Consider the following 15447-nt stretch of genomic DNA (forward strand, 5'->3'; position numbering starts at 1 on the left):
TTCGTGTGTGTGCGCCTCAGCGTCGAGGTTCCAAGATGTAAAAAAAAAAAAAATCACGGTTACAACGACCACTTCATGTAACCCGACGTATTGAGTTCACAGCAACGATTACCGCAGTGTGTATGTGAAGGCTGATTCCGCGTGGTTCCGGGCACAGATTCGCCGCCCCTCCCCGTTCTGCGCGCTCCGGAGATCGGCCATGTTGCCTCGCGCTTGTTCCGGTATCGGGCACGAGCGTTTGAGCAGCTCGGCCGCAGAACAACACTGATCCGCCTCCACTGAAGCCCGTCAGTCCCTTTCACCAAAGCTCTGAGCCAATCATGGATTTTACTACCTGACTGGATGTTTTTTCTGGACCTGACTTGAAGCTCAAACCCAAAACGTTGCTTTAATCCAAGCACCGTTTCTCACCGGGATCGCGTGAGTGGCGGAAGACGGTTTCGTGGATCTTGTTTTGTTTTTGTTTTTTTTTCCTCAGGATTTATCTTTTTTTTTTTTTTTTTTTCTTTAAATCCAGCTAACGTCTGCTAGTCCTTCGCTCTCATCAGTCACGTCTGTTTGTTTTGTTTATCTGAAACTGACGTTTGAGGTGTTTTCACCTTTTGTTGACACTTATTGCGTTTTTTGAAGGTCGGTAAAATTGTAACAGATTTATTTGACCGGCCTATCACTTCATATCTGTGTAAATGACACGCGGAGGTACGCTGTAAATTGCTTCCATTTTGTGCCCACAAATATATCTATATATTTTTTTTATATAGATTTTTTTTTTAAACTTTAATTTGTTTTTAAAGTTACGTTATGTGGCGGAGAATCAACCAGCAAATATAAATGAAAGATCCATGTTCGTCTCTCCAGTTCCCTCTAAATTCAGGAAACCATTGCTTATCTGAACTAGAGACTTGAATACGAGTTTTTCCTTCTCATATGGACACACTGTCTAATGTTGGGCTTCAACTTGTTGATCTCTGTCTGCATGGCTAGTTCAGGCTAGCTAGCAATGTTCAATCTGAACCACCACTAATAGCCTCTTATAACCATCTTATAAATGCTTGTTCACTTGTGAAAGCCACATTTCCACTCATATTTTACCCCTGTTTTGGAGAAGTCCGTGGACAAAAATGTCAAGCCGACCTCATGGATTAGGAGTTATAGAGAATTCATCAGGACAGGTGAGGTACACCCACCTTCATATTGCTCAAAGTTACAAACATTTGTTGTCATTTCTGTTTTTTTCCACCATTAAATTTTCCTTCCTTATGTAAAGAGCTTGTCAGTAATTATGAGACCGGTGACTGAAAAGAAACGAGTTAAGGAAGAGTTGTCTTTACTTAACGTGACTTCCTCTTTACCTGTTAATGGTTAGACTTTTCAAGGGTAGTTTCATGTTCCTTACTGTAGATGTCGTGAACTTGGGACTTTTTATGGCTTATTTAGCCTTGTTTCTACTGTAAGCCATTTTGTTCAATGGATAATCTATAGGTGCCAAAGAAGTCAACCCCATGCCAAGGCACTAGTCTGCCAATATGCACAGAGAAAGTTAGCCAGGCTTAGCTTCATAAGATACGGAAGCTAGGCAGCACTAACAGTGTGTGATTTAACGTTGAGAAAATTACTTTATCATCTTGTCTGGTTCCTTGGTTGCCCTCACTAAGATCTCTAACCCATTGTTCAGAGTGTGTTTTGGCACAGGAAGAGTTTGAGGGATGAATCAGTGGTGTTAATCATACTAGTGAGGTTGTGGGTGAGTTTCTGCCTGCTATGTAGGAGGAGAGGTATGAAAATGTGTTACTATTTTGCATTATCCACCACAGGTTTGCTCAGGAGCAGGGAAAGATGCTTTGCATAAAAAAAAAAAATGGGACTTGGAACACAAGCTGCATGTATATTTGTGTTTATGATTTGGACATTGTTTTGCATCTGTGGCAATTTGATATTTTATTCAGTGTGCTATTTAGTAAAGGAAAAACACTTTGATAGAATTGTTGACATTAATACATGTGGATGAAACTTGTGGTTTTGGCTATGTTGAGCCTGCAGAGGACTGTTTAGCTCGGCACATTCTGGCTGTCACTTTCTCACCAGCACTGCGGCATCCATGTCTGAAACACACACCACCCCAGTAAGTGTGAACACAGGGTTTCCTTGTCCGCAGTAGCTCAGTGTGTCATCTTGCTAGTGCTGTGATGTGACACCACAGACTAGTGTTACAGATCACTGGAATCCCAGCACCCACAAACACAGATTTAGAGAAAGCGAGAGAAAGCCCTTCACCTGTTTCTTATCCTCTGACCCCTGGGTACTGATTTTTATATAAATTATCTGGTTTAGGAAGTTGCCATGATGTTAAAGTTAACACAAAATCAAAATTGACCCTATTTGCTTCCTAAATAAATACAATTGAAGTCAGAAGTTTAGATACACATATATTGAAGTCATTTAAACTAATTTTTTTTTAATCACTCCACAGATTTAATTTTGGCATGTCGTTTAGGACAACTACTTTGTGCATGACACGAGTAATTTTTTCCAACAATTGTTTAGACAGATTGTTTCACTTTTAATAGACTGTATCACAATTCCAGTGGGTCAGAAGTTCACTTCACAAGTTAACTGTGCCTTTAAGCAGCTTGGAAAATTCTATAAAATTATGTCAAGCCTTTAGACAATTAGCCAATTAGCTTCTGATAGGAGGTATACTGAATTGGAGGTGTACCTGTGGATGTATTTTAAGGCCTACCTTCAAACTCAGTGCCTCTTTGCTTGAAATGATGGGAAAATCAACAGAAATCAGCCAAAACCTCAGAAAAACAATTCTGGACCTCCACAAGTCTGGTTTATCCTTGGGAACAATTTCCAAACACCAGAAGGTACCACGTTCATCTGTACAAACAATGGTACGCAAGAATAAACACCATGGGACCACGCAGCCATCATACCGCTCAGGAAGGAGACGCATTCTGTCTCCTAGAGATGAACATAGTTTGGTGCGTAAAGTGCAAATCAGTCCCAGAACAACAGCAAAGGACCTTGTGAAGATGCTGGAGGAAACAGGTAGACAAGTATCTATATCCACTGTAAAACGAGTCCTATATCGACATAACCTGAAAGGCTGCTCAGCAAGGAAGAATCCACTGCTCCAAAACTGCCATATAAAAGCCAGACTACAGTTTGCAAGTGCATATGGGGACAAAGATCTTACTTTTAGGGGAAATGTCCTCTAGTCTAATGAAACAAAAATTGAACTGTTTGGCCATAATGACTATCGTTATGTTTGGAGGAAAAAGGGTGAGGCTTGCAAGCTGAAGAACACCATCCCAACCGTGAAGCATGGGGGTGGCAGCACTGGTGCACTTCACAAAATAGATGGCATCATGAGGAAGGAAAATTATGTGGATATATTGAAGCAACATCTCAAGACATCAGCCAGGAAGTTAAAGCTCAGTCGCAAATGGGTCTTCCAGATGGACAATGACCCCAAGCATACCTCCAAAGTTGTGGCAAAATGGCTTAAGGACAACAAAGTCAAGGTATTGGAGTGGCCATCACAAAGCCCTGACCTCAGTCTGATAGAAAATTTGGGGGCAGAACTGAAAAAGTGTGTGCGAGCAAGGAGGCCTACAAACCTGACTCAGTTACACCAGTTCTGTCTGGAGGAATGGGCCAAAATTCCAGCAATTTATTGTGTGTAGCTTGTGGAAGGCTACCCAAAATGTTTTGACCCAAGTTAAACAATTTAAAGGCAATGCTACCAAATACTAACAAAGTGTATGTAAACTTCTGACCCACTATGAATGTGATGAAAGAAACAAAAGTTGAAATAAATCATTCTCTCTTCTCTTTTGGACTATAGAATAATAGAGGGGAAGATTTTTAAATGTTTTAATTTGAGCTTACGCACCAAAGCTACTTGGAAATATAAGCCCTTTCAGTATTTGGTGCAGATGCCTTTACAGCTTTTGTTGGTTCTCTACTATTATTCTGACATTTCACGTTCTTAAAATAAAGTAGTGATCCTAACTGACCTAAGACAGGAAATGTTTTCTACGATTAAATGTCAAGAATTGTGAAAAGCTGTGTTTAAATGTATTTGGCTAAGGTGTATGTAAATGTCTGACTTCAACTGTATGTGTGTGTAGAGAGAGAGAAATTTATTTATTTTTGTATTTTTTTTAAAATAAAAAAATACACTGCCTCGCCAAAAAAAAAATTGCTGTTTGGATTTAAATAAGAAGATACCGAAGAGCCTATGATTGGTCATTATTGCAGTAATTAATATGATTCAGCTGGCAACAATTCTTTTAACCCTAACTGATGCAGTGTGCAGCTTCTCTTTTCTTAAACAACCATGTCGAAAGACATATCCCTTGATGTTACTGTGTTTCAGAAGTGGCAAATTATTGGCCTGCATCAAGCAAGGAAAACAACTAAGGAGATGCTGAATTGGGTTAAGAACTGTCCAAGGCATTATTAAAACATGGAAGGATAGTGGTGAACCGTAAACTTCGCGGAAGAAATGTGGTAGGAAATGTTTTTGAATGATCATTATCGGAGATCACTAAAATGCATGAAGTCACATCATAAACAGTCAGTACAACTCACGGCTATGTTTAATAATGAAAGTAAGAGCATTTCCACACGCACAGTGTGACGAGAACATAGAGGATTGGGACATAACAGCTGTCTGGCCACAAGAAGCCACTTCATAGTGAGGCTAATCGGGAAAAACAACTTCAATTTGCTAGGGAGCATTTAGATTGGACTGTGGAGCAATGGAAAAAGGTCATTACAAAGCTATGGGTGTGTCAGGGTAAGAAGTAATGGTGTAACAGTTAGATGGATCGGTTTGTATCACGGTTTTAGGGTTACAGTTTCAGTACGGTTCAGTATTTTCTTTGTTCAGAAAAAAAATATTACTGCCAAATCCAAAGAATAATCTATTTGGTAAACACTTCAACAGGTTTGCGCTTAAATAACAATCATTTTTTTTACAACAGTAACCATAGTTGAACTATGGCAGTTGTAAATCATAGTAATCACAATATAAATGTGGTTACTGTCATGGTTACAATATATAGGAAAATCATGGATTTCAGTGATCTCTTCTCAAATTGCTAACTAGTTTGTGAAATACATACTGGAAAGTTAATAAACAATGACCCCATCATTTTATATAACTAATATAACGTTAACCCTGTCCCTGACAACCATGTCACTAATGTTTATCACATCTGTTTGCTGTTAGCCAGCTATAGTTTGTCAGTGCAGTCAGTAATGTAGCAGATTGAAAGGTAAACATGAGAGCATCTTTTTGCAGCTCAGCAGACAATGGTGCAGTGGTGGATTGTGTCTGTTGAGTGTTGATTTCACGCTATGTTATTACCTAGTTGGTGAGGCGCAGTGCTGGAAAGTAAAATAAACAATGTCCATCTTTTAATCTCCATGACAACAAGCTTATAGCTAACTAACTAACCATGTAGCTACTTTCTTACCTTGTCAGCTGAATGGAAGCTAATGTGTAAACATGTATTCACCAAACTGTTTTGTTCAGGATTCACAGTTTGAGACCCCCTTCAACCGAACAATTCCAGTCATTGCATTTACAAAATGTAATATTTAAAAGTCTGGTTTTCCACCGTTGAAAGTTTCCCCTGAACATGTATAGCAGAATATGGTGTAACACCGCTGCCGCTGTTTATCTCTTGACTTATTGTTTGTGACTGTTTTGTTATACATTAACAGTGAAATATTGCTGATGATGTTTTGATAAGCTAGAAAACTGTACTTTAGTACAATTTAGAGGTACTTGTACTTGAGTATTACCGTGGCATTTTCTATTACTTTATACTTCCACTACATTTCAGAGGGAAATATTGTACTTTTTCCAATGCTGACAATGTATAATAATGTTAAATATTCTTTGATAAAAATATTTAAGAAAGCAGCCTTCTGAGTACCTTTGCATAGTCAAATCGGTGCACAATCCATGTAGAAAAGGGCTGTTTTCATTCCAGCTCAAAAATTAACTATATTGGCCACCATATCAGTAATCTGTGAATTCTCCCCTAAAATCAGTATTGTCTCAAAAATCCTATTATCGGTCGGGCTCAAATTGAAATGACAGTGTTACTGTTGTAAAACCATGATTAATTGAATCAAAACCATGATTTCTGCTCAAACCATGGTGACCGCAGTCATGGTTACTATAATATTACTATGGTAAAACCATGGTTAATTTTCATCAGGATCCTTATCTAAAAAAACATTTTCTCTAATTACTAAATCAACATTTTAACTTGATACCTGCACTAATACGCTACATGCATCAACATAAAGTGCACTTCAAATTAATCTCAGTATATATTCAATATTCAGAAGCTGTACATCACTATAAAAGGAAAAACCTTGCTAAAAATGCAAACGAGAAGGAATGTTGTGATTAATGCTGCTCGAGTATTTTAACCATACGTGGAAATCCCACATGAACACCCTAAGCGCTTTAGTTATTGTTTCATGTCTGTCCAAATTAGAGTGCCTGCTTAAAAACGGAAGGGAGTGTGTGCAGTTTCGGCTCACCTGCAGCTCTTTCCCTGTGTGATGTCTGTGTAAAAGATTAATCATGTATCAATGTATTACTATAACTGCATATTAATGCCATTAATCAAAGCGCATTTTTGACATGATAGATTACAGCCGCACGAGGAAACAAGAAGAACTTACGTGTGCGTTTTAAATAAACCCTTGCGCATTATTGACATATATTACCAGTACATTTTCAACAACACACAACACTTGCAGAACAGTGATGTCATCAAGTTGACCCACGTGAAACACAGGTGGAGCGAATCCATCTACACATCAGGTGCATTAGCGGAGGTTGTATCTGTGCCTGTCTGTTTGACACTTTGTTTTCTTGACCAAAACTTGTGCTCAAGATGCGCCATTAAGCTTGAGGTGAACCGACTGTTGTGCCAATGCTTCCTGAACCGTGGGTGGCGAACCGTATGGTTCAGTTTTTTACCGAGAACTGTTACACTCCTAGTAAGAAGGGAAGTTCATGAAGCGATGCACCCGTCATGCATAGTGCCTACTGTACAAGCCTCTGGAGGCAGTGTTATCTGGGGTTGTTTCAGTTGGTCAGGTCTAGGCTTAGAAACGTTATTCGGCAATAAAATGAAGTCTGCAGACTACCTGAATGTACTGAATGACCAGGTTATCCCATCAATGGATTTTTTTTCTTCCCTGACGGAACAGGCATATTCCAGGACGACAATGCCAAGATTAATTGGAATCAAATTGTGAAAGAGTGGTTCAGGGAGCATGAGGAATCATTTTCACACATGAATTGTCCACCACAGAGTCCTGACCTGAACCCCATTTAAAGTCTTTGGGATGTGCTGGAGAAGACTTTTGGGAGTGGTTCGACTCTCCCATCATCAATACAAGATCTCGGGCAAAAATTAATGTAACTCTGGATGGAAATAAATGTTGTGACATTGCATAAGGTTGTCGAAACTACGAGCGCGTGCCGTAATCAAAGCTAAGGGCAGTCCAACTAAATATTAGCATATGCTACTTTTTTTTTTTTTTTGGCCAGGAAGTGTATAACATTTAACAACATAACATATAACACCATAGGCTATTATTATTATTATAATGGTAATTTTGCAACATGCAAATTGAGGCTAAAGAGAAGAGAAACACAGAAGAGAAACTTCTTGTTCAAGAACCATTTCTGAGGCTTTAATTATGACACACATGTAGTCCCAATGTTGTTGCATGTCATTTGCGTATGTATCCGGAGATGTTCTGAGATCATCTACAGCAGTGGTTCCCAACCCTGTTCCTGGAGGCCCCCCAACACTGCACATTTTGTATATCTCCCTTTTCTGACACACTCAATTCAGAGTCTCCACTAACTAACTGATGAGTTAAATCGGGTGTGTTTGATTAGGGAGATATCCAAAATGTGTAGTGTTACGGGGCCTCCAGGAACAGGGTTGAGAAACACTGATCTACAGCGTTCATAGAAACGAGATGACTGACAGAGAAGCGAGAATAGCGAGAACTTGTCATATGCACGTGTTCTGCGAGACAAGCTCTCGTTGCGCGTGAGCACCAGTGACACTCTGAATCACAGCGAATCAGAAGCTCGCGTTGACTGCTTTTCTTTAGTCTGTTCTTCAAAATATAATCAAGTGTGTTTCTTCAAGCATATGTCTTTGTGTCTAACAGACACAATATTATATATTATATTTTCATTTATATATATATTGTCATTTTTCACTTTGAGATGTCTTACAGGTTGCCCGCCAAAGTGGCAGGTAGATGAACAAAATTACCCACCAATGCACATGAAATACTCGCATTTGGCAGGTGGCAGGTCCAAAATGAGAATCTCTCACCTTGATTTGAATCAGATCAGTCTGTGATTGTGATCGGTGACTGACCAGAAATGTCAGTGAAGCTGTCCAGTTTTACAGATCACATCTTGGTTACGAGATCCAATGGCAAGATTTCAAAAAGTCCTCAAGCTGTGTCCTGTGCTATTCAGTTTGTCTCTGTTTGGACAACTTCCACAGATCTCTGTCAGGTCTGCTGACCCTGACCAGCCTCAAAGACTCACAGTTTTCCACTGCAGCGGTTTACTTCATTAGCGCTTCTCGCTCCAATAGGCAGATCATTTCACTGTAATAAAAACCTTTTTTAAATGCCAGTGGTTTATGTATGAGAAAGTTGTAATCCTGATATTACACAGTCAGTCAATGATGATCAAGGACTAGACAGCTCCTCAGGTATGTAATATCTTCAGATGCTTAGATTTAAACAATCCATCATCATGTAATATGTATTGGTGGCCAGCTATAGACCGGTTATAAAGCTTGAGTTTATTATTCAATGAGATATACACAAATACTTTTCTCAGAAAACATCATCTTGTCATTTCAGCAGCTCTGTTACATTAGCTGTTTCATCTATGGAGGAACATATCTCCAGATCCAAATTAAAATAGATTTAAACATCTACATTTTTTATGTAAATAGTTCAGTGCTGCCCTGATCTTTCTGTTCAACACAAGCTTAGAATTTAAAAAGATATTTTTACATTTTCCAACTTTCAAAAAATAACTCTTGTTTATACACATTCTCATACTCTGTCATCGGATTAGGCATGGTGAAATCTGAAGGGGTGGGAGGCATTGTCAAATTCACTGTCATTACTGATGAATGACTAAACAGAACATCAGTATAATCAGCTCTTAGGAAACCAGCTCGCAATCAGGTCCTGTAGTCCTTCTATGGCTACAGGGAAGATCCACAGTACAGTGAGCTGACCACATTATAGTTTCTTGCGGTGTATCAAAGCTGTAATTGATCTGGAGACCCATAGAGACAAGCAAATCGAATGGGTTAGAGGTCAGTCAATTTAGCAGTTTTCTGATTAACCGGGTTTATCTGAAAACCACAAATGCGAGTGAAATGCTCACTCTGTAGAGCCTTGAATCATATAACCATATTTTATTATATGACATCAAGTTAAATATGAATAAATGACTTAATGTTTATGAAGCACAAATACACCTATCAATGACAAGTATGATAATAAATTGTCATAATCGTGAAAGCCCTAAAACAGACAAATAATCGTCATAATCACAAATTTTTTTATATTGACAATCAACAGTCAAAATAACGTGGTTTCCCTCTCTTTGCGTTGTGTATATGTTGGTATTTGCGTAGGAGAGAGAGAGAAAGCTCTGTGACTGTGAGAACGGGCACTTTTCAATGCAGAAATAATGCAAAAGTGACTAGTGATGGACAAAAAATATGACGAAAACTTTACCACGCATATCCATCCGAATGATGGATAGTGTTTATATGTAGTTGTACCTCTACCATGCAGCGGCATTTTGCAGAACAGTGACTCGGAAATGTGTACTGGTTGACACTTTATGAAAAACTTTCTGACCAATGAGGAGAGAGTTGGCTCCCATGTAACTTAGATTAACACAATTTTGGTCCGTTTGGAAGTGTTGCATTGTGAAAACGAACAGAACCAAAGAGAAAATGCAACATTGTAACAGTTTTAGTCCCTGTTTCGGAGAAAGCGTTAATTAAAAAAAAAAAATTGTTTTAGTCATAGTTTTAGTATTTTGACAAAAATAGCTGTTTCCATCCAAGTTGCGAATTTATTTTATGCAAAGAAAACATAATATTGCAAAAACAATGTGCGAATAAAACCACGTTTCCATCCCATGTGTTCAAAAGAACAAAATCGTCAATTCCCAAGAAATTTTAGCCACTGTGACTCTTTTATTAATAAAATACTTGCGGCAAAACACTCTAGAAGAAGTTCTCATGTCTGGAAGTGACATTGCCATGTGAATCTATAATATATTTTCAAAAGTGTCAATAAACCTGCTCTTTGACACAGTTCAAGTTTGTACTTGACTCCTTTTTAGTTTTACTCTGATTAAAGTGGCATATAGTTATTGTCAATGAAAATAACATCTTTTTGTTGATGATAATGTGCAAAATGACAAAAACATGTGTCAGACTTGTAACAGACCAAATTTAAATAAAATATTCAAATATTTAGAAAAAATTTATAAACATTTTCATATTTTAAACATTTATCAAACATATAAAAGATTTTGAAAACCTGTGCCCATATTCATAAAAAATCTTAAGGCTAAAGTAACTCCCAAGGTGGAAATTTAAGAGCAACACTTAAAAATTAGGGGCATGTCATCAATCCACATGAAAAACAATGTATTAGAATATTATTGTGACACTGACTGTTTAAAAATGTATCTCCTGCATCACAATTGAGTCGATGTATTTTAATAATACAATATTATAATATATATTATAATGTTGACATTGACCTCTAAAAAAGATACCCCCTGAATTGCGAGATCTTTTCATTATTGTAAACTTTGTTAGAGATGCAGTTACCTTTCACACAAAATGAAACTAAAACAACCCAATTACACCAGAGATAAAGGTTTTGACAACTCTGCGCCCTCTGGACACACCTAAATAAAGCTACAGCAATATAGTTTATCAAACTATATATGCCCTCTCCAGACCGCATATTATCCAACAATTCTATCTATCTATATCTATCTACAGTTGAAGTCAGAAGTTTACAAACTTTTAGTCATTAAAACTCATTTTTTAACCACTCCACAGATTTAATATTAGCAAACTATAGATTAGCAATGTTTTTTTATATGTTAGATTTTGTTAGAATTTTTGAAACAATTTAGTATGAATACATAAAAACAAAGAAATCAGGATGAGGGCAAATACTTTTTCACAGCACTGTATATATTAGAGCAGTCAGAATTAATGCGTTAACGCATGCAATTAATTAAAAAAGCTTAATGCGTTAATTTTTCTTAATCACGATTAATGCATTTACCATTAATACAACATACAGTTGCAATCAAAATTATTCAACCTCCCCAAGACAGTAAGGATTTACAAAGGTAAGCTTTCTGATGACCCAGAATTTTTAAACTTTACATCTATATCAGTTGAGTGACACATTCAAAGTCATAGTGTGAATATATAACCTAATATTTGTACATAGCAGGATTTTTCAAAAATACAGCCATGTCATAATTATTCAACCCCTACCCTTTCTTAAATATGTAAAGCTACACAAGTAATTGTTTTAAAACAAAATTAAGTCATCAATCTGCAATGGCACTTATTTAAGTTTTAAAATTTAAGTTTGCATTGTAAGCAGAAATGTATTTCTATGCAAAAAATGCAATTAAAAATAAGGTGTCTCAAAAGCTAATAAAGAAGATTATTTCATTACACAAGAAAGATCATGGCTAAAAGTACTTTTCTGAGGCACTTCAATTTCCAACAGACAAAGTTGGCAGCACCATTCGTATGTTTTTTAAATATGGTACGACAGCAACCTTCTTGGGGTGTGGAAGAAAGCAAAACTTCACCAAGAGAAATGTTGACTTGAATATTAAAGAAGTAGGAAAGACCTGTGGAGTCCTGGAAGAAGGTTTTATAGACATGTGACACTAAACTGAAAATGAGTTTTAGACCCATGGGTCAGCAGTACGGTCAGTTTATGACAAGAACAACACCATCCCCACAGTCAAGCATGGAGGTGGGTCAGTCCTGTTATGGGGGACTTTTGCGGCTGCAGGAAACGGCTATCCTGACTATGTGACTGACACCATGGATTCTTTCAGGTATCAGGCCATTTAGGCATGAAAAATGTGAATTGTGTGTAAATTGAAGCTCAGTGATCACTGGACTTTCTAGCAAGACAATAACACCAAGCATACATCCAAGTTGTCCAAAATCTGGTTCAGGGATAGGGTGTGGAATGTCCTTAAATGGCCCTTTCAGTCCATCAGTAAAATCCCATTGCAAACCTTTGTTGGGATTTCAAGGAAGCAGTGGCATATATATATACAGGTACATGTTGTGGATATAGTTATTAATCTTATGTATAAATAGGATGTGTTTGAGTGAGGTAATTAACCAGTTCATTTTGCTGGTATTCAGTGTGCTCATAAACTCACTTATGTATTGAACAATATTTAGATGAACAATCTAATATCTTCTTCTGTAAACAGATGTTTCTCTAGATGTTTCTTCTTCTGTTTATATCTTGCACTGTTAATATCTTGCAGTATTATTTTTTTTCTTGTCATATTTTCATCAACAGTATGCTTTAAAAGAATAATTTAAAGGGGTCATAAAATGGAGAATCAAATGTTTCTTGATATTTAGACACATAAGAGGTAACTGTACTATAAACATACTGTAAATTTCAGAACTCAAAACTTCCTCCTCAGTCTAAAAAGAGCATTTATAGTTGCCACCCTGCTGAAATGTCTCATATTGAAATCTGTCTGTTTGTGATGTTCTGAAACATTGCTCATTTGTATTTACACATCCCACAATATGCATCATCGCACCCTTGGCTCCGGCCACTGGTGCACATTTCAAGTCAAGAGAGCAGGCCTTGTGTGGCTAACTATTCCTAACATAACACCAAAGAGGGGCTATTCCAGAAAGCAAGGGTTACTTACCAGGGCTCCAGACTAAAAAAATGACTTGGGAGCCATTGGTTCCTAAACTGAAACATTAAGGAACCAAATGGTTGTTTTTAGTCATCAGATCACAGATTTGCTCGATTTAGATTGCTGTTCAGAAACAAGATATAAATCCGATGAAAAGACAGCTGATAACCCATTAATCGAAGTTTTAATAAACAGTATATGTAGTTGAGAAGATAAGTTTGCATTCCCTTTTGTCTCACATGTTCACACCCCTTTCATAATTTATACAAAGATAAGAGATAACATTTTTTTTATTTAGTATTGCTCCTCAGAATCTACATTACTGATATTTATCAGTAATGGTATGCCTATAGTAGTGTGTTGTCTTCTTGAGTATCAGTGAATGTTTGCACCTTGTGTAATAGTTGTGTAAAGGTCCCTCAAGTGTCAAAAGCTTGATTTTATATATATATATATATATATATATATATATATATATATATATATATATATATATATATATATATATATATGTATATTTATATAAAACTGTAGATCATGTGTGTGATTCTAAATTATAAATGTTCATGATCTCAATATTAGAGAAAATTAACTCTCACTGCTTCCTAGTTGTAAAGGAAACTGTAAAAGGTCCATATTGAAAGGCAGATTAAATATGTAATTTAGAAAAGGACCACAGCTTCTGATGGAGTAGAGAAGGCTGAGCATCAGAAAAACACCTTTTCATTGAAACACTTGACCACCAGCTAAAGGAGGGCACTGTAGTTTACTCTAAAATGACAGCATGTCTCATTTATATTTTCAGATAATAAAGAGAGTACATTGAACAAGTCTGGAAATGTGTGCATTTATATGTACAGTACATTAATTAAAGTGATAAGGAATCAAATCTGTAACCTCTATGTTAAATCTGTGGTCTGTGAAATGATCACATATTATTGAAGAAGAAGAATGAGTGATTAATTGCTTAAGCTTTGAATTGGCAGACATTACCTGCATATTGATATTATGGAATCAATATGTTAAATGTTTCTGCGTACAGAAGGGAGGTTGAACAGCTGGCTGTCTGGTGCAGTCAAAACAACCTTGAGCTGAACACGCTCAAAACGGTGGAGATCATTGTGGAATTTAGGAGGAACACCCCAACACTGACCCCCCCTCACCATTCTAAACAGCACTATGGCAGCAGTGGAGTCATTCAGGTTCCTGGGCACTACCATCTCACAGGACCTGAAGTGGGAGACACACATTGACTCCACTGTGAAAAAGGCCCAGCAGAGGTTGTACTTACTTCGCCAGCTGAGGAAATTCAACCTGCCACAGGCGCTACTGATACAGTTCTACTCAGCAGTCATTGAGTCTGTCCTCTGCACTTCAATAACTGTCTGGTTTGGTTCAGCTACGAAATCAGACATCAGAAGACTACAAAGGACAGTTCGGACTGCTGAGAGGATTATTGGTTGCCCCCTGCCCCCCCTTCAAGAACTATACACTTCCAGAGTGAGGAAAAAGGCTGGAAAAATCACTCTGGACCCCACTCACCCTGCCCACTACCTTTTTGAACTGTTGCCTTCTGGCCGACGCTTCAGAGCTCTGAGCACCAGAACCGTCAGGCACAGGAACAGTTTTTTCCCTCAGGCTATCCATCTTATGAACAGTTAAATTGCCCCATTGAGCAATAACTATGTACAATACACAGTTTAGTCTTTTTTATATTTATCCAACACATCCAACCTCTTCTGCCATTTCATTCCTCTGAGAAAAAAAAAAAAAACATTTGCACTGTACATAACAGATTTGTATTTGCACTGTACATAACAGATTGTATTAGATTTGCACTGCCCGTGTGTATGTATGTATGTATGTGCGTATCTATACGTATGTGTATAATTATTTGTAATTTTTTTATTATTATCTCTGTCTTGCTGTTGTTTTTGTATTGTTGAACACTGGAAGCTCCTGTCACCAAGACAAATTCCTTGTATGTGTAAGCATACTTGGCAATAAAGCTCATTCTGATTCTGATTCTGAGTGGAATGTTAGAAATAACATGAATATTCATTGACTGAAGGAACTATAAAAATAATGTGGGTGCTATAATAATTTTATTCTTTGATATTTATAGATATGTTAAATTAATAAAATGAAATAAAATTATTTATTAGGCTAAATATAAATACATAAAGCCCTTTCTTTACAGTGAAGAGTGTGGAGGCCTTTCCAGTGTGTTGGAACGTCTCATTAAAAGAAAAAGCACAATGTACACAACTTGTTCACTTTTAAATGCAAATCTGCAGTGTGTGAGACTGGAAATGCCAAGGAGAAGAAGATTTGTGAGGTAAAGTAAGAATTGCATTTTACCATAATAATGCTTTAAAGAA

General features: G+C 37.2%; 1 protein-coding gene across 8 annotated transcripts in view; it reads left to right on the forward strand.

The window, feature by feature from the left end:
* Positions 1 to 232: 232 nt before the first annotated feature.
* The window catches only part of LOC127414784 (serine/threonine-protein kinase MARK2-like), a 102276-nt gene continuing 87061 nt past the window's right edge, over positions 233 to 15447 (forward strand). For all 8 annotated transcript variants that reach the window (XM_051653088.1, XM_051653094.1, XM_051653122.1 and 5 more), the window contains exon 1: positions 233 to 1172. In XM_051653088.1, coding sequence (XP_051509048.1) covers positions 1122 to 1172 — 51 coding nt within the window. In that variant the 5' untranslated portion in view covers positions 233 to 1121. The remainder of the gene's footprint in view (positions 1173 to 15447) is intronic.

This window comes from Myxocyprinus asiaticus, chromosome 2 (genome assembly GCF_019703515.2).
Source record: "Myxocyprinus asiaticus isolate MX2 ecotype Aquarium Trade chromosome 2, UBuf_Myxa_2, whole genome shotgun sequence".
In the NCBI taxonomy this organism is placed as follows: Eukaryota; Metazoa; Chordata; class Actinopteri; order Cypriniformes; family Catostomidae; genus Myxocyprinus; species Myxocyprinus asiaticus.